This window comes from Colius striatus, chromosome 2 (assembly GCF_028858725.1).
Source record: "Colius striatus isolate bColStr4 chromosome 2, bColStr4.1.hap1, whole genome shotgun sequence".
NCBI lineage: Eukaryota > Metazoa > Chordata > Aves > Coliiformes > Coliidae > Colius > Colius striatus.
The window spans coordinates 17,497,218-17,524,231 of NC_084760.1; the positions used below are offsets into that span (position 1 = coordinate 17,497,218).

Consider the following 27,014-nt stretch of genomic DNA (forward strand, 5'->3'; position numbering starts at 1 on the left):
TTTTGTTTGTACCCATTGACACTTGTCCTATCACTGAGTACCACTGAAAAAAGCTTCACTCCATCTTTCTTGTACTCATCATTCTGCTATTTATATACATTGATAAGATTCCTCCTTAGCCTTCTGTTCACTAGGTTCAGCAGCTCCACCTCTCTCACCCCTACCTCATAGTTCCTTAATCATTTTAGTGGTTCTTTGCTGGACTTGCTCTAGTAATGCCATATCCCTCTTGTACTTTGAATTGGACACAGTGCTCCACATGTGTGCCCTCTGATAGATACATGCAGTCCTGAACTTATCCACTGACAGTCCAAGCTGCCCAAATGTAATGCACTTTTACTATATAAATAGTAAACGCAGGTAAATAAAATAGCTATGAGAATGCTGTCTAGCCCTGAGGCCAACAAGAACAGATAGCTTGTATCCTTCAAGACAAACTCTCTTTCCCTCATTTGTCTGATGGTTTTACTGCCTACTGAAAATGGTTTCTCTGCCATGCTATCTTCTAAAGGATGCTAGGCATTTTTTAAAGAGAGTACTCACTGGTAAAATCACATCATACAGTTAAAGACAATGTTTAAGCTTGGACAGTCACTTCATTAGTTTGTTTACTAGTATAACCACAACTTCCAGTCCAGAATCTGTGTAGTCTGATTACCAGAGTCTGAAGCCAAGGCAGTACTCTCTGGCTCTCAGCATTTGAAACATGTTTCTTTAGACAGTATTGGCTTGGACACAGCACCAGGGAATTCAACTAGATGACTTCTGGGCTGGTTCTGGATCATATGTGCCTTGTTTAGAGTGCAAAGAGACAGGGACCTGTCTGTACTCCTCCAGAAAGGCATGTATTAAGTATATCATATATATCAACCGCTTTAAATCATCTTCAGAAATACAATTTTTTAAGACCATACACCTACTTTTGTTTTATGTTGTTTCAGGTAAGAAATTAAAGGGATTCAGTTCAGACGGGAACATTCCCAGAACTAAGTGACATTTCCCCCTACTCCTGCTCGGAGCTAGTAAAATAAAATTTTAAGTTAAGCACACTGAGACATCTCATAAATGCTTTCATAAGCACACATATTTATTATAGCAACACCGTCTGTCAGCAGCTTCTTTATAAAGCCCTATTTTCAAGGATTTATAGACCTGACATATGTATCGTGGGGGGAAAAGCCTACATTTGCAGAGCAATGACCTTATAGGTCTTTACCTCTATTTTCCACTATTCTTTAAATATGTTGTGTTGTTCACTTTGAGAAGCACCAAGGTGTAAGACAAGCTGATTTTCTTGTGAACAGCTCCCAAGTATAAAAGAAACCTACTTTTCTCCTTTAATTTGTATGCATACAAACCAGATTGAAATTTTATGCAGAAATAAGATGCTGTTTAGATGCTTGTGTAATTTTAAAGAAGCTTTAGCTATTTTTAAATGTTCTTTGGCAAAAGATTATTTCACAGTTTGGTCTAATCGTATTTAATATTTTGAAAAGGAAATATAGAAGAACAGATAAACCTGATCTGAGTTAGAAATGCCTTCTTTGTCCAACAATGACCCCTTTCTGTCAGGGGTCTGACAGCTCTTCAGAAAATGTCAGTGTGTCTCCAAAAGTTAGCCAGGTAAGTCAAATCACTGAATACCATGACAGAGGATTTCCCATAGTTTGAGATGCTTATGAATGACTTCTAGCAATAACATAAACCAAAAAGCCTACTATCACTACAGAATTGGTAGCATGAGGATCAATACTATGAATAAATGTTGATATGTAATGTAAAAAGGTAAGAGCAGAGGAACAAAACTCTAAAGGGAGTAGGTCTTCTGGTAAGGCAGGTCAAGGTGAATATATCCTTTAAAATATTTCAAATAGTTTAAATATTTAAGAATAATGTAATATTTAAATGCAAAAATAACAAGTAAAAATAATTTGCTTTACTTTTAAATATCTCAACGTTTTCAATGACAAAGTGTGATTTTTTTTTTTTGTTCTGCAACGTGGCATTATTAAGTATCCAAAAATGTACCTATATTACCTACAGTCACTGCCTTTGTTGTGCTATTTACCAAAATATAGATTCTAAGAAAATGAAATACGAATGTATTGCTGTCCATGTCCATAATGCATGCTTAGACAGCTGTTGCAAAAGAATAAAACATAAAAATATAAATATAAAATGCAAAACAGTTACAGCCAACTTAATGATGTTTTTTTCCAGTATGAACACTAAAGGGATAGAGCAAGACACAGATAGCTATATAAAACAGGAAAGCTTCTCTGGAGCGGGAAAAATTGCTTTGACACTTTATTCTGTGTTATTTGAAAAATAATGGTTGCTTTGGCTTACCCTGAAACTGAGTCCCAGGCCTCAATTAAATTGGAATCTAATGAAACAGAAATGCAGCTCAAAGGAATTCATCAAAATGTCCTCTAAGTAGCAAGCCAAATTTGAGGAATGAGAGCCAGGCTACTACCTTTCAAGCCACCAAAGATTATTAAATGTTCTACCAAAGCATTGCACTTGGCTGAGAGGTTGGGAAGTTATGAAGCACACAGATGTATTAGTGCCTCTCTGCTGAATGATTAATGGAGCAGTGGCCTTTGGAAAAGGAGGGAGAGTAATAAGAATGTCAGTAAAATATATCATGCAGGCAAAAACTGTTGTCCATGAGAATCTTCAAAGGAGTTCTTCCCACAATAGTATTAACCTGGCTGAATGCTTCGGCTATGGAAATAGAATATAATCAATATACCTAGAGTACACCATGGTAATATATTTCTAATGCAATATATGCAATGTATTAAACCTGTGCATATAAACATATTTCATCAGCAGAAAAGTGTATAACACATACGCTTTACAAAGGAGCTTTTTGTCAAGCATACTGAAAAAAAGCCCTTAATATTTCTGTATCCAGAGTTACTATACTTTTTCCAAGACACTGCAGTAACTTTACCTTATAATCATTTACTATTCTTACATTTGAGGATGAAGTTTTGAATATCATAGGTAAAAGAAATATTGTTTCTGATCTCCCAGAGTTCAATTAAAGAATTCAAGGCATTATAAAATTACCCAGCAGATCACACTTCTATTAGACCTAATTTATTCATATCTCATTTTCAAATAAACCGAAATATGTCTTACCTCTGACCGCTAAAAAAAATTCACACAGTGGACATAAAATAAGGGAATCTGATTCTTTTTCTGCAGTAAGACAATGCTCCTTTCACTCAAACACTAGCAATAAACAAGATTAGAATAATATACAATAACATACATTACTCTTTCTTAGGTCTTTTTTCCTCCTGGCATTTCTTATCAGAAATCTGACTTAAGAGTAAATAAGCAGGGTTTTTTTTTTTTTCACACCAATGATTAGTAATGAATAAGCAGAGCAAGTACTAAAGCTGGCTTTGCACCTACTGAATGCTGCAAGTGTCTGTACTCATTTGATATGCATCTAGCAAAGCTTGGATGTTCCCAGAAGGCCACTCCATGAACACTGAGAGAGCAGCGTCTGCTAGTGGTGCCTGTAAGTCACAAAGAAGACAGAAAATATTTACATAAGTGAGAGCAATTGAAAAGCAGGAAGCTTATTTAAACTACATTCTATGCTATTTTAAAAGCACACACAGAAACAATTTCATGCAATGATTATCAGTATATATAGAGTAGTATAAGACACTGAAACACTTTACAATGTTCTCTTAGTGAGTTTTAAGCACTGTTTTCTAAATTCAAAAGATTTTTATGTTTTGCTTTATTTTCATCACTTGCCTGATATTTCCAATTCTTCCCAGCTTTTTCTCTCTGGCTATAAGGCACATACATGTGTGCATGCACATACATATATTTATGTGCACACACACTACAGACTACATATGCATATATGTAAGCTATAAGAGACAGAGCACATATGCATGCATATATTATACGTATATATATACACATGTGTAAATATGTAGAGTTTATATAGATATTTTCACATACATGCACATACACATACATATATGAATCTAGTAACGATTTTGTCTAGAATGCAATGTAAAAGATTTTCTCTTTTTTCATCATCACATCATTTCAAAGTAATACTGTACCTGTGGCATTGAGAGGACATCGATTGAATGCCATGTCCCCTGCTGGGGTCCTTTTCCACACCATTGACATCAAATAGTCTTCAGGACATATTTCATAAGGTGCTGCCATTTAGAAACAAGAATTTAAATAAAAATGTTAACATCAGACAGAAAGATTTCTTGTCCTAATTTTTCCTGAGTTGTATATGTTGACATCATTTGCTTTAATTTTAAGTACTAAAAAGCAAAAGTGCAAACCCTGCAATCTTTTTATAATATAACCCACCTTTGGGATGGTATTTATTTCATGTAATCTGTGCTTATATTCTTTTCAGCAAATAAACACTCTTTAGATTGTAGCTGCAATGTTAATTGCTTTGATTCTTTTCTTGTTGCTCTATTTTGATCATTAGCATTAAGCACCTACCAGAAGGTGACAATACTTAAAACATTGTAAGTTGTGATGCTTTCCTTACAATAAAATTTGTGAAGATTTTCTAAAATATAAAGAAGAGGTTCTGAAATCACAGTTGAAAAATTAACTCTACTAAAAATATCAAATGAGAGCTGTTTATTCTGAAGACCACAAGGCAGGTTATTTATTTGAAATATGTTTCAGTATAAGTTGGTAATTAAGCAAGTATAGTCAATAATATGGGACTGAGTGACTATAAGACAAAATGGCCTTTTACTGTTTATTGCACTACTATTTAAAGGGAAAAAATTTCACAATTTTGTAGTAACAGAGCTACATGGGGAAAAAGAAACTTCTGCAAATGTATTGTGTTTTATTTTTACGTAGTCATGACTTACAGATTTCTTTTGCTCTTTATATTTTTGCTGTAGATTCACAGTTTAGGATATTCAAGTTAATTAGATTAACACAACAAACATCTGGCTGAAGTTGTTTCACAAATTAAAGCACTGACAAATGCCAGGTATTGCAATCTAATTCCTTTCAAGTTAAGCAAAGCCATGAGTTTTTTAAAAGTATTATTATACATATTTCAGGAAAATTGTAAAGGCCCCTGGGTAACAACAAAGCATTTACAAAAGAAGATAAAGGAAAAGAGACAGTAAATTCTATCACTGTAGCAGATAGGGTGATGAGGCAGAAAGTAATTCAATAATTCACCCATGGTTGCATGCAAAATGTCTAGCAGAGGCAGAAACAGACTATGCATTTTGCCCATCCTATTACCTAACCCATAAAACTCTCCATCTTCCCTGTTTTGTACTTCTGCTGATGGAAGAGTGAAGCAAGGGAACTGTGAACAGACTTTTGCACAAAGCTGTATCCTCTCTTTGTGAAAGACAATACCTTGAAGATAGTTCAGTAATACTAATATGAATCATAGTTGGGCAGAAAAATTGCTTGATAAATTTGTCTCACAATCAGCATTCTTGAATTGTAAATTAAGACAGTTGGTGCTGCTAAAAGAGCAAGAGAACCATTAACAGCAAAACTCAAAGAAAGTCAGTTACATTTGTAATCTACAATACTAACCCTGCTTCAGACATGTTCAAAAAGCAAATCCATCAATCCAGTGTAACAATGAGAAAAACCAGATTTTGATAAACATAAGCCATCTGGTGACATAAGCAAATGCAACTACCATTCTATTAACCTTATAAACAAAAGAAATGTTCTGATTTGGGGAGTGCAAATTAACATACATTTCCTAAAGCTTAAAGCTCTTTGAGAAGTATATTTGTCATGCAGCTGTGCCCATTTGAAACACGTTGTGTTCACTAATCAACACTTTAGGTGTTGATTATCAGAACTAAAGCTCTTACTTCCCTTCAAATACTAAATGTTAAATGTTCCTTTTCTGAAAGAAATACATAATGTGTGTATTTATGTACACCATATCTTGTCTTTATTGTTAGTAAGTCATAGATAATATGAGATTTCCCATGGTTTTCGAAGGGTACTACTTGTGTACTTTCAAATTACACTTTGCAGAACTTAACATTATGTCTTAACTTTAGCCTAGCTCCAGAGACAATCAATACACCTGTGTTCAAAGTAAAAGGCATTCCCAAGACCCAGAGATAGAAGAGGTGCAGAAATAAGTCAGAGCTTGGAAGAGATGTCATTTAGCCCAGTCAAGGAAGTTTTCCTGGTCCCTGTCTGACTCTACGCCTTTAAACACATTGTGCAAATACCCTGGATTAAGGAATCCTGCATATAAAAACCAAACCAGTTTTTCCCAAAGCTATAGTATCTGGCAGAGCTTGCTTATCAGGTGTCCACCCACATTAAAGCATCTGTGAGAATTCAACGCATGTTGCCCATGGAGACATTCCAGTCACTCTGGAGTGGTATTATATCTGAGTTAAAAAGCCTTGCTGGCCCTGTTGGCTCTGCAAATGACCAGTTCAAGTATTTCTGTAACTATGACATAATTAATTTGTAACACACCCACAGGTAAATATGAGTTAAGTGTAGAAGATCATAAAGAACTGCTAAAATTTAGAAGCAAATACTGAGGTGACTTTGCTAAAACTGGCAAATAAAAAGCAGATCTGTCTTTCACTGATGATGTGATTCAGCAATATCTTCCCACACGGAGCATGTGTTGAAATTCACCCCCATAAACCCCTGTAATGATAGGCTTGAATTCATCCCACATAAGCACAAGCACTCAACAAAGTCAGTGGTCTAGAAGCACAGCCCTCCTCTAAAATTACTGGTGAGAGGACATGCATCTCCAAGAGGTAATCAACCCACCTGGGATCTGAGGAAGCTCTATACAACAGAGATACAAAGCAAGAGACACACACAACCTCACAGAGTTTACAATTTACCTAGGCTGCTAACAAATATGGGAAAGAGTAATAAAAGGGTGAATCAAGTTAGCCAACAGCACATAGTAGCTCACAATGAAACTACAGTTTCCCTCTTGAATCCTAATTCAGCGACACAGGCATAATTATCGTAAAGGCAATAAAAAAAAGCTTTTGAATGTCTTGTAGAATGTGCTGCAATCAGAGACAAAGCAAAGCCCAAGGGTTTGATTTTATTATTTAGCTGTTGACTATTATTTGAATCTCCTCCCTTCTCATATTCTATCTTACATGGCTAGTATTGCTTCTGAAGAAACCTTCTATCTCAGTGGGAAATCATAATCTATTGTTTTCAGTAGCATTTGTGCAGTTGTTATCTTTTGGTTAAGAAACAAGGTAGTCTATCATTGTTTGAAGTATTATTTCAGTAAAATATATTCCTATATTTTGATTTTACCACTGACGATGAGCTTATGAGAAAAATGTTGAGGACTTGTTTTGAGTAAAAGCTGGGTAAAGCACAAATATCAGAACATACATAGAATTATTATAGAATTATCTATTATGGAATTAAGTATTTCTGGAAACCGATACGATATTATTGGAAACAAATATATTCTTAAAACTGTCGTAAGAACATGGTTCTATTTATTTCAATTTCCAGAAGTCTTCTCTCATGAATATTACTTTACTTTGTTCTCAGTTCTCACATCTCAGTTTTTACTGACACGTTTGATGGGACTTATTTCTCTTACACATTTCTCTACTAGTTCCTGATCAGCTTGCCATGTATCTCCTTATTAGCCGTGAGTTGCAATTTCATTTGTTTCCTAACTGTCTCCTTTTGTCCTATAGGACAGAACAATTGTTCATTCATCCCATGTAAGTTATCCACAGCCATTCCTGCGTGACTTGCTGCTAAGCAAATCTAGAAAGTTTTTTTTCTGTTCTCTGATTTGTTTCTAATTTTCTGAAGTTATCCTCCACAAAAGGATAAAAAAGGTACTTTGAGTGCAGAGTAATAAATCCTTAACATTGCTGACCTACTAGGAGTGAAATCTAACTTTAGACATTTGGGATACAACAAAGGAGCAATGACCAAAGTCAAAAGATGTTCAGACCTTTGCTTTTTGATCCAGTATTGTGAATAGAAACAGATCCCAAAGAAAGATGCTCAACATTTGGCCAGAAACCAAGCTGTTTGAGAAACTGACTTTCAGATAACAGTTCTAAGCCCATCTTATTGTGGCTTATATTCAGCTTCTAGGAGTATCTGATGTCCTTGTCCAAACCATTTGAATAGAATCACTGATCTACTATGAAGAAAATTTTGTATAATGTTCAGATAATATGGTACTCAAACTACAGAAAGTCTGGCCAAGTTTATCAGTCATTCAACAGCTCTGTTTCAAAGGTATTTTATTAACAGCAGCTAGCAAAATGGAAAAAAACATTTTAATCGCCTTTTGTTTCCACAGTTTAATGTCAGTTACAATTTCATTTTCTGTAGTTCTATAGACCTGAGTGATGCAAACAGGTGCAGTTTCATTCACTTTACAAATATGTTATGCAGATCTACAGAGCTGAGGACTTGGTCCTATGTTAATGGCAAAGAAATGCTAATATTAGAAAAAGATAAGACTTTGGTTTCTCATGTTTCTCAATGACTTACTTAGAAAAAGAAAACACTGAGAAAAATATCTTTTCTGAATGATTTTAGGGTTATAGAAGAAAAGCATACAATTATGAAATTTGCTTATACTTTGAATAATCATCTCTGCATAGTACTTCTCAATTTTGCCTGGTGTTTCAAAAATGTAAATCTGTATATAATTTTATATAACTTTAATCTGAGATGCTTTAGCAAATGTCAGTCTAGAAACAGGTAAATTAAATCTCTTATTCATGTTTTTGGACTAGATGATCTTTATAGGTCCCTTCCAACCGCTACCATTCTGATTCTATAATCTTCTGCACTAGTATAGCTTGTTAAAGGGGTGCTTTAGGTTATAGTTTCTATATGCATACTGACTGTAACATGGAATTAATCAAGTAAATAAATAAATTCACTAAATGGCAAATAAAGGTCTGTGCATTTGATTTGTAAATACATCTGTAAAATATTATATTAACAGCAGGTGGCAACCTTTGAAAATTGGACTGCAGCAGCATGGTTTTACTTTTAAATACACAAAAGTAAAACATTTCAAAAGGGTTTTATAAGCGAAAGATGGTTGATCTGAATGTCTGCTTGTTGAGAAGATTCACATTAACCTCCTAGTGCTGTGGTTTTATAGAAGAAGTCTGCATTAACCATAGAAATTATAATTTGTTTAGGAATCCAATACAAATACTGTTTCATACTGCTTTTAAACTAAGAGATGTTTTATTAAAATTAAAGAGATCATTTGAGAAGTTACATTTTGTTAACCTGTCCAGTATCATAACTTTGAAACTACAAATAGTCCTTTTTTTTTTCTTTCAATGCAACAAAATTGATTATTCTACTGTACTGCAAACACCTTGAAAACTGTTCTTAAATGGCTGGCATGGGATAAACATGCTGCCTATAGAAATAGGGCCTGATAACACAAAATTCCCATCTGATATATTTCCCATTTCCTGACCCAAAGCATCTCTGCCATTTAGGTCCTTTCATAGAATCGTAGAATCATAGAATGGTAGGGGTTGGAAGGGACCTTTAGAGATCATTTAGTCCAACCCTCTCGCAGAAGTAGGTTCACCTAGATCAGGTCACATAGGAACATGTCCAGGCAGGTCTTGAAGACCTCCAGAGAAGGGGACTCCACAACCCCTCTGGGCAGCCTGTGCCAGGGCTCCCTCACTCTCACAGTGAAATAGTTTTTTCTTATGTTTATATAAGTGGAACTTTTCCAGCTTCATCCCATTATCCCTTGTCCTGTTGCTAGCTACAATAGAAAAAAGGGATGTCCCAACCTCCTGACACCCACCGTTTAGATATTTGTAAGTGTTAATAAGATCTCCCCTCGGTCTCCTCTTCTCTAGACTAAACAGATTCTATGTCTATCAAAGGATCTAGCCACCAAAATGTCTCAAGTCAGAGAGACTTAGATGGATTCTTGCTGCTTCCTTGCTGTGGTTTAGAACACATAATTTCCCAAGTGAATGGCTAAGACATCTTACACTATTTACACCTTATTTTGTTATCTTACACCTACCCAACAATGCATTCTTCTGCTTCAGGACAATATGTCTTTACAGATAAATATGATCAGATTCACCAGCTAGTTTTGTTTATTCATCGCTTTTGAAGAAACTCAAAAGTAGACTTTTACTCGATTTCAGTGGGAAAGTATTAAACCCATTGGAAGGGTAAAGTAAAAAGTGCTCCAAAGAACTATATTTACGCATTACATTAAGCCATGAGAGATATGTCTTTTGAATTTTAAGTTACTTTCCTTTTTATGAAATGTTGCTCACACTTTCATTCATTCTCTACAGTAAGTTTCCCTTTTTCCTTTATACTTACCACACTGGAATTTATCCTAAACGTATTACAAAGACATCTCTTGTACATTGGATAAAAGGAATTCCATCATTTACAAAACCAGCTCTGATGCTCTTAGAAACAGTACATTCAAAGAGATTCTGTAGCAAATCATTACCACTCCAAATAATAAAGGCATACCTAGGCAATTAAATGGTTTTCTGATAACTTTCTTACTATGGTATTTAAAACATGATGCATTGCTACTTAGCTACATAAACACAGTTCTATTAAGAAAAACGGCAGTGACTTGTCTAAAATAAGGCCAGATACAGCTATTTATGTCTTTTGCTCTACAAACATCTTTCCTTTTCTAAAGATGACCATTAAAGTAAGCCACAATGTAGTGTAAATAATAATAGTGATTGTATTTGCATCTCACCGGGGCATCTCTGTTCACTGCATTTCCTAACTTCCTCTCCAGTTCCTTCACACTGTTGCCCAGTCACAGCAGCACCTTGACAGATCCTTATCCGCCTTTCCCAGCCACCATCGCAGGATTTGGAACAGCCACTCCAGTGGCCCCACTGGTTCCATTGGCCATTTGCTGTTTGGAAAATATAGTTACAATGGTGACATATTGACAGTCACAAATGAGGATACTTAGATTATTCTTTATATAGGTAAGAGAAGAAAGCCTCCCCAGTTATAACTAACGATGATAGAATGGTAGACTTTGGCAGATGGAAGATGAGAAAGCCTCTACTTTGCTCCTAAATATGGGATTATCATCTATATTACTTGCATCTCAAGATAAAGTAAAAATAACTGGTATGCATTAACTTTCATTTTGACTGCAAAACATTATCCCTTTATTTTTTTTTTTTATAATACTTGTACAGTGCTATTGCACGGTAATAATACACATTTACACTGTGCATAAACACTCTTTAAAAAAACGAATAAAAACATTTTTTCTTGTGGTATTGTAGTAGCTTGGTTTTTACACGTTCTGACAGTGCTAACGACACTTAAAAGTAGGTATAAATGTAATTTACCCACACTGGAAGGCTGCTTTTCTACTGCTAGAGGATCATGAAGTAGTTTCAGCATAAAATGGAATCAATTCATACACATTCCCTTTCTAGGTTGGTAAAATGCTTTATCAAATTTTTTAGGCCTCAAACATATCTTTCTAAAACTACTGAATGCCCTTTACATGTTGATAAAACTGACAGGCTGGTATGCTGCTTGTATTGCAGTCTTTCCAGACGCGTTCTTCAGCTTTTTATCTCATCCAATAAAATAAAGCGAGGCCTCAGGCCACCCTCTGGAGGTGGCTGAGGCCCATGGTGGCCCGGGAGCATTCCCAGTAACTTACCCCCAGATCCTGACTCACAGCTACAGGCAAGATCAGCTTCTGCATCTCTCCCGAGCAGGAGAAGCTAAGCCATAGCTCCCCCCTGCCAGTGGGTACTCACCGGTGCACTCAGGGTTATAGCACTCCCGGCTCTCGGCCCAGGGCCCTCTGCACTCGGAGCCGCCATGGGCTGCTGCCGTGCACTGCCGGCTCCGCTGCTGGGTGCCATTGGAGCAGGTCACCGAGCACTGGCTCCACGAGCTCCACTCCTGCCACTGTCCGTCAACTGCCACAGCAGGCACAAAAGAGATGGACACAGCAGAGTTACTACCTAAGCCAGGCAAGGCCTCGAGGCTCCCTTCTAAGGTTACGTGGCTTCAACTTAGCCTGTAGAGGCCCGATTTCTCACAGCAATCAAATACAGAAACATCCCTATGAGCTACTTTAAAATAACTTAAAATTGTTTTCCTTTTTCTTCAAGTAAAGAACACTTCATCTCCTCTTCTTGTATCTACTGATATAACAAAGGATAAATTATGATTTCGCTCACATATCATACAGTCTGAAAAGTCTTATTAAAAACAAGGCCTTAAATAGAATGACTGCTCTTGTCTTTTTAGGCAGAAGTGGGGGCCAGTCTTGCATACTGTAAACCCTGGGCTCTTCAAAGCATTTTATTATAGTGATCACTCAGATGGGTCAGCTTATAAAACTATTGGTGCTGACTGTGCAATTAAGTCTCTTTAGTTGAACAGGAAAAGGAAAACGGTAGTTACCACTTTGCCTCACACACAGTCTCTGTTCTTTACACTTATAATGCCGAATACACTTTTATCATTTTTCCTCCCTGTAAGGCAAATGATCCCAGTTCTTCAACACTCAAGATAAAACGTAGGAGGACAGAAATTTTGTGTTTGCATATTGCATAATCTTCCTTCTGAATTTTTCAAGTTGCGTTTTTAAACAAATAGATATGGTGGCTAGTTCTGTATTTAATATTTTGTATTAGCTCATACATGTGGGTTTGGAAAAGAATTCCTATGAGTAAAGTTTAGGATTGTTTTTTTTAACTTTGTGTATCAGAGAGTTTCTTGAGGTAAAATAAAATATTTTAAAAAATAATAAAAATATAAACCAATTAAGTTCCCATACAAGTGAAAAATCATACAGTCTATAATAGATAACAGAACTAGAGAGGGTTTTTTTTAAATAGATAAGCATTATAAAATATCTTATTGCTGGTCATGCTAATTCTGAATCCTGCATTCATTTATACTTCAGCAATCAACAGTTCCTCATTAAACCTGGAGTTACCCAATATGAACTCAAAATATAGGTTGCAATACAATTTTGATTAATATTTTTCCTGGACTTATAACTACTGCTGCTACCAAATAACACCACTGAAAATGAGCAACTACACTTGGTGCACTTGCCAACTCCTGATTTCAGGATCCTTCTAAAGAAGGGCTGGAACAACATCTTCCTAAGTTGATGGTGTTAATTATTAAAATAGGATGCAGAATCTTTAAGTTAGTGATTTAACATACTATATCTGTGTGAGTGCACTCCTGTTCAGTGAAATATGGAAAAGAACTATTTTACTGGTGTCTGACAGTAACCAGAGAACACTTCTAACAGTTCAACGGTACTATCTGTATCTGTAATGCCCAGGATCTCAACAACCAGTGTATTAAAACAAGAGAGTTTTGGAAGTTTTTTCCTAAAGTTCTATATTACTATGTTCTATATTACTATATTACTAAAGTTCTATATTACTAGTCTATGTACTGCCTATTTGAGAACCACTTCTCAATGCAGATGTCTCTCATCTATGAAGCTGTGCCCTGATAATTTATTTAGCAGAAAATGAAAATCTTTCCAAACATGGAAGACAGTTGCACTCATTAATCACAAAAGCTTTATGCGAAGAGTAAAACATTATGGAAATTACATTTCAGTGAATCCTCTTCAGTTTTATTCATTGCTATATAGTATTATTTTGGGTAGGAAAGATCTAATCAATTATTATAGTGTCTTTGGAGAAAACTCATTCTGTGTTTTCTCATATATATTTCATGTATCTCCTTTAGGAGCAAATAGTGTGTCAGTTTTCTATTTCAGAAATACTGCTAAAAGTGTTCAAAAAATGACTCTCTCAAAAAAACTGAACATTAAAGTTTCAGCAAATCTTAATATTCAGAAAAGAACTGTTTGAACTGTTACTTTTAAATGTAACCAGTATATAACTTCCTCTGGTGAAAGTCATTTAGGTACAAATGACTGTTCAAAATCCCAAATTCTCAAATAACTGGTTATTTTCACACATTAGGTGCAATATCTTTGTGTTTCTTTGACATACTTAAGTGAACTGAATGTGTGATTTTTTTTTTTCTCTGGTATGTTTATTTGGCATTTCTCTTGTGGTCAAGTCTGCTTCATGCTCATATATCATGTTAATTACTTTTGTGTAGGCAGATGTAAAACAGCACAGCTGCCAACTTGGGCAAAAAATGGATTAATTTAAAATTTTTGCAGTTGCATTCAACACTTAAACTTTTCCATAAATTTTACCCTAAAGTTGGAGTATGCTCTGCTGTCCAGAAAAAAAGCAAAATTCAGGTTTCATAAAAATATATAAAATTTAGTTTTAATTCTGTGAGACACTAAGTTTCGTTTTACCCTTTATCTCTGTTTTCAAATCATCACAGAAATATTTGCTAACATATTGTCTATCCACCCTTCTCAGGAAGAACTCTGGTCATGGAGAATTTATTTGCAGCAGCGTTGTGAACAGTGGATATCCAAGAAGTCCACTTCAAAGGCAACCTTCATACTGTCAACCAGAACTCATGAGAGAAATTCCTCATGTTACAGCTAACCTGACATCTTCTTAGTACCAAAGTATTGCAACGAGTTCAATAACCAGAAATTATTATAACATATACAATCTTCTTTTTGGTTATTGAACTTACTATAATACTTAGCTATTATATAAATATATATGACATAGGTATTATATACATATATACAAATATTTGTATATACATCTATACATACATATGTATACATACATATTGAAAATTTTGGTCCAAACCAATCATAAACTATGGACAAACAAAAATAATAAAATTTCATTAGAACAGGTGGGTTTTTTTAGTTAGTTTTAATTTCATTGGATGAAAGGTTTAACATGAAGCCCATGCATAGTTTACTTATTTAGGGGTAGTTTCTTGAAAGTGGATTAGCAACTAAGTCCCAGAAATGAGGCATTTACAATCTTTACTGTCATGGATTAACTGGGATTCAAATAACACTCTAGCTTGTGTCAGCCTTTCTCTCTGCACACATGTACATAGTATTCATTTTGATTAATAACAAAGAAAATTTCACAGTTTCCCAAATATGTTTTTTGTATGATGGTTACACAATTACAGTGAACCCCTAAGCAAACATAATTCATACAGATACGGTGGACACAAACTTTGTGAACTCTTAATGTCTCCCTTGAAGCCACACTCAGAAAGCTCTTTGCCTTTTAGTTCTTCCAGACCCATCCTGAATCAATATTTCCTACACAACATACTACGCCCAACACAGAAAGTATCTTGAAAAAACTAAGGATTGCCTGTTTGTGTAGTACCTTGAAAAGAAATATGTTCACTGTAGTCAGAAATATGAACATTATTACCCCATTTTTCCTGTGTGCAAAAGGTAGTAAGAGAAATCACAAACAATCCACATTGAATGCACCGTAACAAAGCAGAGAGTTGCTATATGAGCTCACCAGGGCAGAGTGCAATATTGCAAGGTTTATGTTGTGTTTCAGGTCCATCACATGATCTTCCCCCATACTGGGGAGGTATACATGACCTTGTCCTAGTTCTTTGGCCTCGACCACATGTGAATGAACACAAACTCCAAGGTGACCATTCCTCCCAAACGCCATGTACTGCAACAAACCAAACAGATTTTAACCAGAAACAGACACACAAGTAGCAGAAGGACTTCAAAATAAACAAGACCAATCTTTTACATTTTGCCAGCTTCAGGGAAATTAGTACACATGTAAAATTTAGCATTGGCAAATAAATCCTTTCTAAAATTTAGCTAATTTAAATTAAAAAAGTATATTTTCTCCAAAATTTTTAGGAGGTTAGTATTTGTGAAAATCAGGCATGTACTTTATTTATCAAGGCAAATCTAAAACCTTGAAGCAATCAAAATCAAGCTTCCTTTTGAAAATATAGGAATAAATACAATAATTCCTTACTATATCATCATCACATAGAGGCTGTTGTCTTACAGTTGTTTCATTTGCTTAAATTCTGGTGGTAACATGGCTGCACCTGTGCTTGATTATCTTCCCCAAAAATCCAAGACCACATAAGCAAAAGAGATTTGCGCTATTTCCTTACACGACCATATTCATTGCTTTATCATATTCAGTAATACATGCATCACTCTATCGCAACAAACTTCAAACACCTTCAGAGTACACAATAAATTATAAACACATACCAATATTTGTATATACAAGTACTTCATAAAATCAACATAAAGAATAACAGAAGATGCACCTTTCTCTACCTTATTTATTTTGACTGTAGATGTAATACCCATGTGAGCTTACATACCATACGCCTTTCCTTTTCCTCCAAATAATTGGAGTTAAATTTTCAGCAAGTTCTCTAAAATGTTATAGTTAAGCATATATTGGTAAGACAATTTCATCCATGCATTGGTAAACCAGTTCTTTATAAACTGAAAAATACTCTAAACTTTAGTTATTTTTTTTTCCCTGCTTAAATAAAAGCAGCTGCACAGGTTTAAATTAGGCTCTGTGAGAAAAGGAATGCAGTAATGAGAACTGTGGTAATGCCAAGCATTTAAGAAAAATCCAGACTTTTTACCCAGACTGAGCATCACATTCAGTATCACATAACTGTGTATTTTTGCAGCCCTGTCTGTTTGAAGGCTGTCTGGAGGGTGAAATAGTATATAACACCTCAGTGTATCATTGGTAATGATTCCCAACATTACAGAAGAAATAGATTTTCTGGTTTGTCCTCACTTTTTTTCATCACTGTGAAAGAACTTCTCATTTTGCCCTGAAGGCACGTATCACCTGCCCAGTTTCTACAAATAAAATCCTTTTCTTGTAGGGATCAGAAAAACATTTCCTGAGGTGAAATTCAGTTGCAAGGACATTCATCTCCCTGGCATTCATCTCCTTATCACAAAATCATCAGTAAGATCAAGGGAAATTCTGCATGTAAGTGAGTTCCATTGCATTTCATTAAAAGTAAGGAAAATTGTCATTGCAGATGGCATGGTGAAGTAAAAAGTTTTTTTAGCTGACTTCTGAGAAACCACACCTGACAGAAAATGTCAAGCTTCATTCAAGGAAGATTTTAACCCACTAGACAACAGCTCAGTTGATGAAAGGTCTTTAGTTGGTTATGTATAAGTGGTCAAAAAGCACTATAATTACTGCATATCCTTCATTAAAATTAACTTATTCTAAATATCACATCAATCTGCATTATATTAGGGAAAAAAAACCCCAGCCCTCAGGAGCCTTCCAAATTAATGGTAAAGTGACAGATTTTAGTCTACTTATTTTAGGAACATGGATTAACTGTGACATTCTGGTCAAAATCTAACTCCGCTAAAACTAGTAAATTGATGACTGTATCTGCATATAATCCCTTATGTTTCACCTTTGGACAGTTACTCTGATGTAGCCATATGATCTGAAGACTTTTTTTTCCTCATTGGTAACGTAATAGATTCTGATTCCAGACATATCTCTAAGACTCAAAATTTTTTATCCCATGAGAAAAATTAATGAGAAGCCACTTCATCAGATGATATTCTAAACAGTAATCAGTAATAAAACCAATGTAATTTCATCTCCTGATGCCACAACAGTTGATTAAGACACTCAGGTGCAACAAGAACTTCAGAAAGTATAAAACATATCAAAACAAAACTAATCAAAATTAGAAAAAGATTATTCCATAAAAAAATAATTAGAAACGTCTTGACACTATGTTTTTCAGAGTTTAAGTCACACAAGACTCATAAGACTATAAGAATGACATTGAGGTGCTGAAGTATGTCCAAAGAAGGGCAACAAAGCTGGCATAACAGTCCAGAGAACAAGTCTTATGAGGAGAAGCTGAAGGAGCTGCTGATGTTCAGCCTACAGAAAAGGTGGCTGAGGGAACACGTTATCCCTCTATACAGTTACCTGGAAAGAGGTTGTGGCAAAGAGAGTGTTAGTCTCTTCTCCCAAGTAAAAAGTGAAAGAATGAGAGGAAATGGCCTCAAATTGTACCAGGGGAGGTTTAGATTGGATATAATGATGTTTTATATAAATATCAAGGAGAACTGATCTGTTCAATGCATTAGAGAAGTGTCCAATATTATCCAGATCAAATTTAAAACAATATCTTAATTTCTTATCTTTGAAATTTTTTTCTGATATTTTGTTTACATTTTATTTTTTAATACCATTTTCTAAATGCAAAAAACCCTATAGCGTCTGATGAATTTTAGCCAGATGAGCTATGCCAAATTATACCAGATGGAGAGCTGGCCCACAGAGGAGTTACTGTTTTCTGTTACACAGTTTCAGATGCAAGATTCATCATTTGGGATAAAAATATTCAGATTATTGCCAACTTATCTGTCAAAAACATTGCTAGCACATCGAGTTTAGATTAGTGCAGAGCATCTTTCTCTTCTCTCTATCACTCTGTGAACCTAATCATGTTGAAGTGAACACCCACAGTGTTCACAATACACAACTGCTGTGAAGTGGAAGAAGGCGTGAGGCCATGTTGGCCTTCATTCCGCAAGCATATTTTGGGAGATTTTTATTGGGGTTTAAATAATTTTAATTTATTCAGCTTTAAATTGAAGAGATATTGAAAAACTATAACGGCCACTGAAGTTTCACTGTAAGCAGTAGTGGTCTGGTACTGTTTAGTATCTTAATCAATTACATAGACATTGGGCTGCATCAAAAGCAGTGTGGCCAACAGGTCAGGGAGGTGATTCTACCCCTCTACTCCACTCTTCTGACACTCCACCTGAAATACTGCATCCAACTCTGGAGTAATCAGCACAGGAAAGACATGGAACTGTTGGAACAGATCCAGAGGAGGCCCATGAAGAGGATTAGAGGGCTGGAGTACACCTCCTAAGAAGACGGCTGAGAGAGTTGGGGTTGTTCAACTTGAAGAAGTGAAGGTTCCAGGGAGATGTTATTGAAGCCTTTCAATACTTAAAGGGAGTCTATAAGAAAGATACGGAGAAATTTTTCAGCAGGGCCCATTGCAATAGGACAAGCGGTAATGGTTTTAAACTAAAAGAGGGTAGATTCCAGTGAAACACTGGACCAGGTTACTCAGATAGGTGGTGAATACCCCATCCAGGAAACATTCAAGGTCAAGTTGCATAGGGCTCGGAACAATCTGATTTAGTGCAAGATGGCTTTGCTGATTGCAGGGGATGGCATTTAAAGGTCCATTCCAACCCAAACTATCCTATCATATCCATAGTACCTTAACATGGCTGAATAGCTGCATTTAAGGAGATGCTACATTAAATGAATTTTTAAAATTTGAGAGTTTGTATGAACAAATTTAAACTCAAGTGCAGTAGTTTCCTTTAGAACAGCTTAAATTGTCCAGTCAAAAATCCTTCTTGAATCCATAATACATAAACACAGCAAGCTTTCTGACAGTTGCCCTTTAACTTTGATTGTTAAGCCACATAGCTACTCTCCTTCTGCCATGCTTCTTTCTAATTATAAACCTGACTCTTCCTCACTGTCTTCCTCTGAAGTGAAGACTTGAACTTCCAGATCATGGAGTACTAACAATAAAGCTTCAGGAACTAAAAAAAATACAGAAAATTTCTCTGTAATAATTTTGTTAGTGTACAATGCAGGCACAGAATGTATCAAAATGTGCAACATTTCAGCAATATGGCCAAATTTTATCGACATGAGCACTGAGAAAAGAAAGGAGATAAAGAAAGGTTATCTATTACCTGAGCTATATTTTGCTGCCTACTATGCTGCACTTTTCTAGGCGGCTCTTGATTACAAGAAAAAACTGAAGCATTTATTGAACTTCAGCACCTGAAATAGTATTCATCCAGAACAAGGATAAATAAACAAAACATTTTGTAAATAATTGTTCCTTCATGACTGTCATGGTTTGACATGGCAGCTGTTTCTGGTAAGGGGGAAGGGACTGTAAAGATGACTCCTGTAAGAAGTTGCTTGAAAGTCTCCCCAGCTCTGAGCCAGACCCAGTTCTAGGTCCAGGCCAACTGGGCACCTTCATGATCACTTTTTAAGAAGAGGCGGGTTCTTCCTGTTCCTTCTTGCTCCTATCTTTCTTCTACCCTTCTTCATCTGAGAGAGAAGCAGCAGAGCCCATCTGTGAGAGACTGACCACATCCCCCATTCCCTGCCCTCCTGAGTTGCTGAGGTGGGAGGAGGTAGAAATATGGAGAGCAGTGAGCTGGGCCTGGGAAGAAAGGAGGGATGGGGGAGGGAGATCTTAAAGCTCGGATTGTAATTTTCCTACTCCCTTTTTGCTTTTTGTTGTTCTGTTTCTTGTAGGTAGTAGAATAAACTTTCCTACTTTCTAAGTTAAGTACTGGAGTCTGTTTTGCCTGGAACCATAATTGGCAGTGAGCCCTCCCTGCCCGTGTCTCAATCCTTGGTTATCTTTTTTCCTCCCATTTTGCTGGGGCCTCCACCATCCTAATGAGGGTGGGGGTGGATGGGGAGGCAGTGAGCAAGAGACTGGCTTCACTGCTGCCTGGACAAAACCGTAACAATGACTTTACATTAATAATCAGGAATACTATTTTGACCTTTTAAGATTGCATTTCAACACTAACACATCTAATGGTGAAACTGCTGAATCCTACTTTCAAAATTTTCCTGGACAGTGAGATCAAAAATAGATATATTCCCTAACATCCCAGAGAGTATCTTGGACACTAAAGGGAACATAGGAAGGCAGCAGATGAAAATAATCTGGAAGCTTTGCAATGGCATTTGCAAGTTTAACAGGTTGCTTTGAAGCCTGTGGATAGATGCTTGAATTAGAATCTATTAGGTCATTCTGCTTACTTTGTAACTTTGAAGGGATAACTTTATTCCAGCTCTCAAAATTCTGGCCCCATGCTGGCTTTTACTAATCATGTAAGCATATAACGAATATGAATAATGACTATGAATATAGTTTTCCAATTCTTAGGTTAAAAGGAGTGACAACTGCTACAGTTTTATACATTTACTGCTTCTAGTTGCTGTGTCAACAGAGTTCAAAAGTACGGAATGAGTGGTATAGGTCTGGGTACACAGGCCAGATCCCAGCTATTTATGTGTATGTTTGGGTTTTTTTTTGTCAAATGTGTGTTTTGATTATACTAATATACAAACTATGCATTTTTTTATGCATGGACCAGGGATAAGGATGAATTATGCAAGTCTCTGAGTTGGAATACTTAATATAATGAAGACGGAGGATATTTAGCCTAATGATTTAAAGGATGTTTGTAAAATTAATGGCAGTTGTAACAAGAAAACGCACATTTCTGAATTGCTTATGTTGCACACTGTCACACAGTAGTGACCCTGTAAACAGACAGAAACCAGCATAAATTAATAAGATCACTGTAATTATGTGAAACAATATCCAAGATTAAATCCAGAATACTATTTTGGAAAGGTAACTCAAAACACATAATCAGAACCAGCTATGGTGATCTGATATGGAAAACCGCTTGCTGGTATCACTTTTACATGGAGACTTGGTAGCCACTGCTTATACCAGGTATCTGGAAACAAAAGTTGGACTCTGAAGTAGGAGTTCAAGTGTAAGGAAACAGCTCCTTTCAGATCTGAGAAATATTGAGAACTTTTTTTGTGTTAGACTGTTTAGAAGTGGTAGACAATGTGATTTTTAAACTTTTTTCCAGTTGACTTTGATAACATACTAAATACCTTGGCTTTTGCATTATATGGATTTTTTTTTACTTGGATATGAAAACTGCTCATTACTTTATCCTGAAGATAAAAATCTGTAAAATTAGCTGATTTAAATGTCTTTCCTCTTCTTAAGTGATATTAAATAAGCAAGAAATCTGGCAGAACTGCATCTCATGTTGAGTGTTGGGCCGTGTGTTTTCATATTCACACTTCATGCATTTTCAAAGGAATCTTTCCATCTATCTTTGTTTGGAATGGTTCTTTTTTCTTTTACCATTCTCTTTTTTCATTTCCTATTTTTACACTTTCAAGTTGAAAGTTTTTTTACAATGTATCTCACCTCTGGCAAGTTTTAAGTTTGCCTAACCTTTTTAGAAAGCTGTCATTTTTGTATGGAAGCATTTCAAGAGACTGTTTTCAGCCCTGTCTGGAGGTTTCTACCTTTAAATATTAGAAAATTCCATGTGAAACACTTACCTAAAGCACGATAGTAAACCACTAGCTGTTGAGAGCAGTTCTTATTAGAATGATAATTTATCTAGGTATAAGTATTTTAAGCTACCTTCCATTACAAAGGTTCCCTAAATGCTTATAATGCTGATCCACAAACTCTTAAGGGATCACATATGCACTTCTCATTGGATAGTTTCCAATACACAAAAATAATAGGATATCTTGAATCTACGCATTAGTACTCATTGAGATGAGGTCCAGGGGAGTCTCTGTGTATGACAGCTTAGTTGTGAACTTCCACAGAAGCTGAAGATGGCTCGTCACTCTCTTGGGATCAAACATTACTAGGACATGAGGAATTTGTGCATCTGAAGGGAGGTACATAATTTTGTTTACATTTCTGACACAGAGGAAAACAAATGTGGCCACTGTGCATATTATCTTCCCTTTTGCTTCCCATACCAGATTAATCAGACCTGCAGGTAAAGTCTAAAGAAACAAGACAATGCCTTTTCAGCAACTAACTCAAAAATACCTGTGTCTTCTTAGTGTATTACGTATTGTCGAACTCCAGCTATGTCCAGATCTCCCAGACATAAGGGGTAAGAAAGCTGTGATGCAAGATACTGACAACCTTTACCTTGTGTTAGATGTAAGGAAGTTACTTTCTGTCTGATCTTTCTTCCTTTGATGGGTAGCTGTTGCCCTTTGTTATCAAAACAATGTAACGAAAGGTGCATGAAGACATTACTGTGCAGAGAACATTGTCTGGCCTATTGCTTAGAAGACAGTATTCTAAATGGGGAAACAATTGCAGTGTCAAATAATACATGTTAACCCACTCTGTTAGTCAGTCTCTCCTTCTTGATGTATAGATGATCTGGATTTCTTCCCTAGTTTTTATTTTGTACTCATAACTTATCTTTTCTGAGTGAAAATCAGGGAATATAGATTTTTTTTTAAAAATTATGAAAATCTGAAACTGTCAAAAAGAAAGGACTCTTGTTCCACATTCTTGACTGTTCTGAAAGTGAAAATAACAATCTGCATGACAAAATTTCACAGATGATTAGAATCACACTTCTCTGCTCTAATTGAAATGCCCTTACAAAATTAATGTAAAAAATCGTAATAATAAAAAGATATAATTTCAAATTCTTATCATTATACAGTTAAAAAACATCCACATTTTTATTTATTGGCTGCTAACACTACCTGGACAGAGGGCAGTGTTATTGCAAACCCTTGATTCTCTTAAAGGGCCGCTGCAGTGTGTCCCGTAAGGTGATACACAAGTTCTGGTTCGCACCTGCGACCCTTGACCACAAGTAACTGAACACGTACTCCACTGGGCCCACTCTTCAACACCAGATTCACCTGTATTCAAGACAACAAACAAACATGAATATAGACATAAGTATTAAGGAGTTTGTTTTGTTTTGTTTTGGTTTTTTCTGCACTTAAAAATCAAAGAAAAAGTATCACACCAAAATAGATATTTTAAAGTTCATGGAGTAAAGCAGCTGTGATAATGTGCAATGAATAGAAAATAAAGACATCTACAATGCTGTAGTCACATAATGCCTGTCAGAGGGAAATATTTTGATTGCTTAACATCATTTATAATTTTATGAGAACTAATGCCAGTCAACACTTTAGAAACACTGCCCTCAAGATGCTAAAAGAACATAGATAACTTTTTTATATAATGGCAAAGGATCTGATATTTACACTTACAACTCCAGAATGAAGGCTAGGTAATAGTTTAAGTAACTCTACTAGTAAGGGAATTCTGATTTCAAAAACAAAACAAAACTAATCCTCTAACTTCTTCTCTTTTCCTCAGTGGAGGAGAGTCATCCAGCTTTAGATGTAAGTTCCCTGGCAAAGAGAAGCAACTTGCTTACGTAATTTTAACTTCAATGGTGGGATAGGAACTTTAGTTTGATCATTTACTGCACAGATTTGGTCCTTGTTTTTGACCTGTAGGTGTGCCAAACTCTTGGATGAGCTAGACCTCATTAGGGTGTAGAGTACTATGTTAAAAATTGTCAGATGTGATTTATTAACACTGTACATTTGAATAGCATATTTTTTTATTGTTGAGAGAGAACACATTGTATCATTTCTATTTTTTTGAAAGCAAGTAATGCAAAAAGTCTTCTTGCATGGATGTTCAGGAAAGAATACAGTGTCCACAGCCATACACACAATTCTGGAATTCCTTTCCCAAAGACATTTATGTTCAGAAAACTGGATCCCTTGAGTATTTTTGGAAAGCAAATGCAAAAATTATGTGAATATACCTCAATGAACAATTTGAATAAATACATTTTTACCTTTTTCCATTAAAAATCAGTATGAAATGGCATGCTGAAGCCTTTATTACACCCTTGATTTTTAAATCTAAGTCCTTTTTCAAACAAATGGGGTGATCTGCTTTAAAACAAATGACAAAACACAACTTGACAAATGACAAAACACAATCTTGAATAGCTTGCTTAAAATTTCAATTATCTCAATATATCTCCCGTCTTCTAAAAGTTTCAATATTGGTCACAATCAATGGAATGTCTACAAACCAGTAAGAGTCTGGTGCTATCTTCCAATACTGCAGTAAAAGATAAACTATTTCTTGAATCTGCTTTTGTAGCAACCATCTGCCCAAGCTCTTTGTTTTTTGATTGTTTGTTTCCAGAGGACAAGCATGAAACCTTTCCAAACTGCCTACCTCTGCTAGTCCTCTAAGAAACAATTCTAAAGCTATTCAGTGCTTAAAAAAAAAAAAAGTGCTTCTTATTCAGTAACAAGACAGAACAATTTATAATTAGCACACAAATCACTACACTTTTCATAAAATTATATACAATTTCTATGGACAAGGACAATATGCTGAGATGTTTTAGTAATCATTTGTATTTCTTAGGTGAGAAAAATGAGAAATAGTATCAATTATTATAATTTTAACCAATTTTCCAATATTAATTTAGAGTTTTGATTAGGCTGTTACACGATCTGGGTTCAGGTTAGACTACATAATATGGTAAATATAGCTCATATTTAGGTAGACACCAGCAATTATACAGCAAGTATTATAAGCCCTATGTGCATGGTAAAAATACATATTACTGTGGGTTTCTAGGCTAATATTTTTTGTGTTTTCCCACGTTTGAAGTTTGACTTTGCCTTTGTTAAAAAGGGTTAGATGAAAGGTTAAACAGTAGAAAAAGCCAAAGTTATGTTTCTCAAGATGTTCCTCATTATGTAAAACAATCCTATACACTGAGTGTAAATGATCTACTATCTCACACAGATATGGTGACAATGCATACTAGAATTCAGAAATGAAGTACTAAAAAGTTAATAATTTGGATATCTTAAAATGATGAAAAGTTGCTCATAACCCTTGGTATATAACTAAAAATAGCAATAACACGATACTAAGAATTGTAATTGTCTGAGTGAATTTTGAAAATAATATTAATTATTAGAAGTTCCCAGAATACATGTAATGTCCAGTTACAAAAGGCAAAATCTAGCGATATATTTCAACATATGTAAAGGACAGAAGGCTTAAACATTTGCGGGAGCAAGATCCTCCACATTAACAAATGGTGCAAAAAGAGTGAAATCAGAGAAAATACAGAACAAATTTATCTCACCAGCTGCTTTGCTTCTTTTTGCATTTTTTTCTTAATTTTAGTTTTTGAGATTATATTGTACTGCTGTCAGTATGACTATTACTTTTTAAAACATATTTTAAAGGAGGGAAACATCTTCACAGATACATTATACCACAGTTAACCATTTTTAATTTAAGCAACTAAAGACCTCTTTTCTAGAATAAATTTACATTGCCTGTAATCTGTGAATACATCTTCCATTGTTTTATCTTTTTTCCAAGATCTTTTATCTTTTTTCCTTTTTAAATTTCAAAAGGGCTACTTTTTATTTTCCTTCTAGTTTTCCATTACTTGAGAATTCTTATCTTTTTATATCTATTATATCATATTCAATCTACAACCTCAAATTAACTATTGGCAAGCTACCAAGCCCTTATTCTCCCCTGCTGCTCAACATGTAAGAAGAAACATAACTTACTGTATAGAAGGCCTCATTGATCTGTGTAACACTTACCTGTATTATACTCTCTAAATCCCATAACACCTAAAGGAAGGATCAGTCCAAACACATAAAATGACAAATACAGGACAATAAATTATTTACACAATATCTTTTAAAAATAAAATGTTTTACTGCCTCATAGCACTCACAAACAGGAAAATGCATATTTTTACATCACATTTTAAAAGTCTTCTATTCCCAGAGAAATTCAGAGGATTAATTCCACTATTCTAACAGTATTAAATGCTTTTCATAAATCTTTTTAAGAAAATTCTCTATTCTTATCTCTCTGCCTTTTAAAACCATACATTTTGCTGCACTTTTGCATCTGTTTTATTATTACACAAAATAATATATTAAAGAGGCTTAAAATACAAGAAATCTCATAAACCCGGTATCCATTTACTTTAAAGGCCATTAAACTTCTTAACACATGGGTAAATTCATGAGAGAGATATGTTATAAAAAACCTTATGAATCAGTTTAAGAAGATATCACATTAAATATATCACAAAAATTAATGCATTAGAGGTGAAGAAAATATGCAATGATCACCACAAAGGAAAATCAAAATGGAGAAGAGATGAAAATTAGTATGTCCAAAAAACAACACAGTATTACTTAAAATGTGTTAATCCAAAATATGTAAAATACAGATTTCCTAAAAGTTGGGCATCTAAATTTATACGCTTTGCTGATACATCTCACATG

General features: G+C 35.2%; 1 protein-coding gene across 1 annotated transcript in view; it reads right to left on the minus strand.

Annotated features, from left to right (window-relative positions):
* ADGRB3 (adhesion G protein-coupled receptor B3) overlaps nt 1–27,014 on the minus strand; it is a 463,861-nt gene that overhangs the window by 249,719 nt on the left and 187,128 nt on the right. The window contains exons 3-8 of the mRNA XM_061989823.1: nt 23,394–23,555; nt 15,489–15,653; nt 11,823–11,987; nt 10,784–10,948; nt 4,104–4,205; nt 3,430–3,536 (exon numbers count right to left, since the gene is read on the minus strand). Coding sequence (XP_061845807.1) covers nt 3,430–3,536; nt 4,104–4,205; nt 10,784–10,948; nt 11,823–11,987; nt 15,489–15,653; nt 23,394–23,555 — 866 coding nt within the window. The remainder of the gene's footprint in view (nt 1–3,429; nt 3,537–4,103; nt 4,206–10,783; nt 10,949–11,822; nt 11,988–15,488; nt 15,654–23,393; nt 23,556–27,014) is intronic.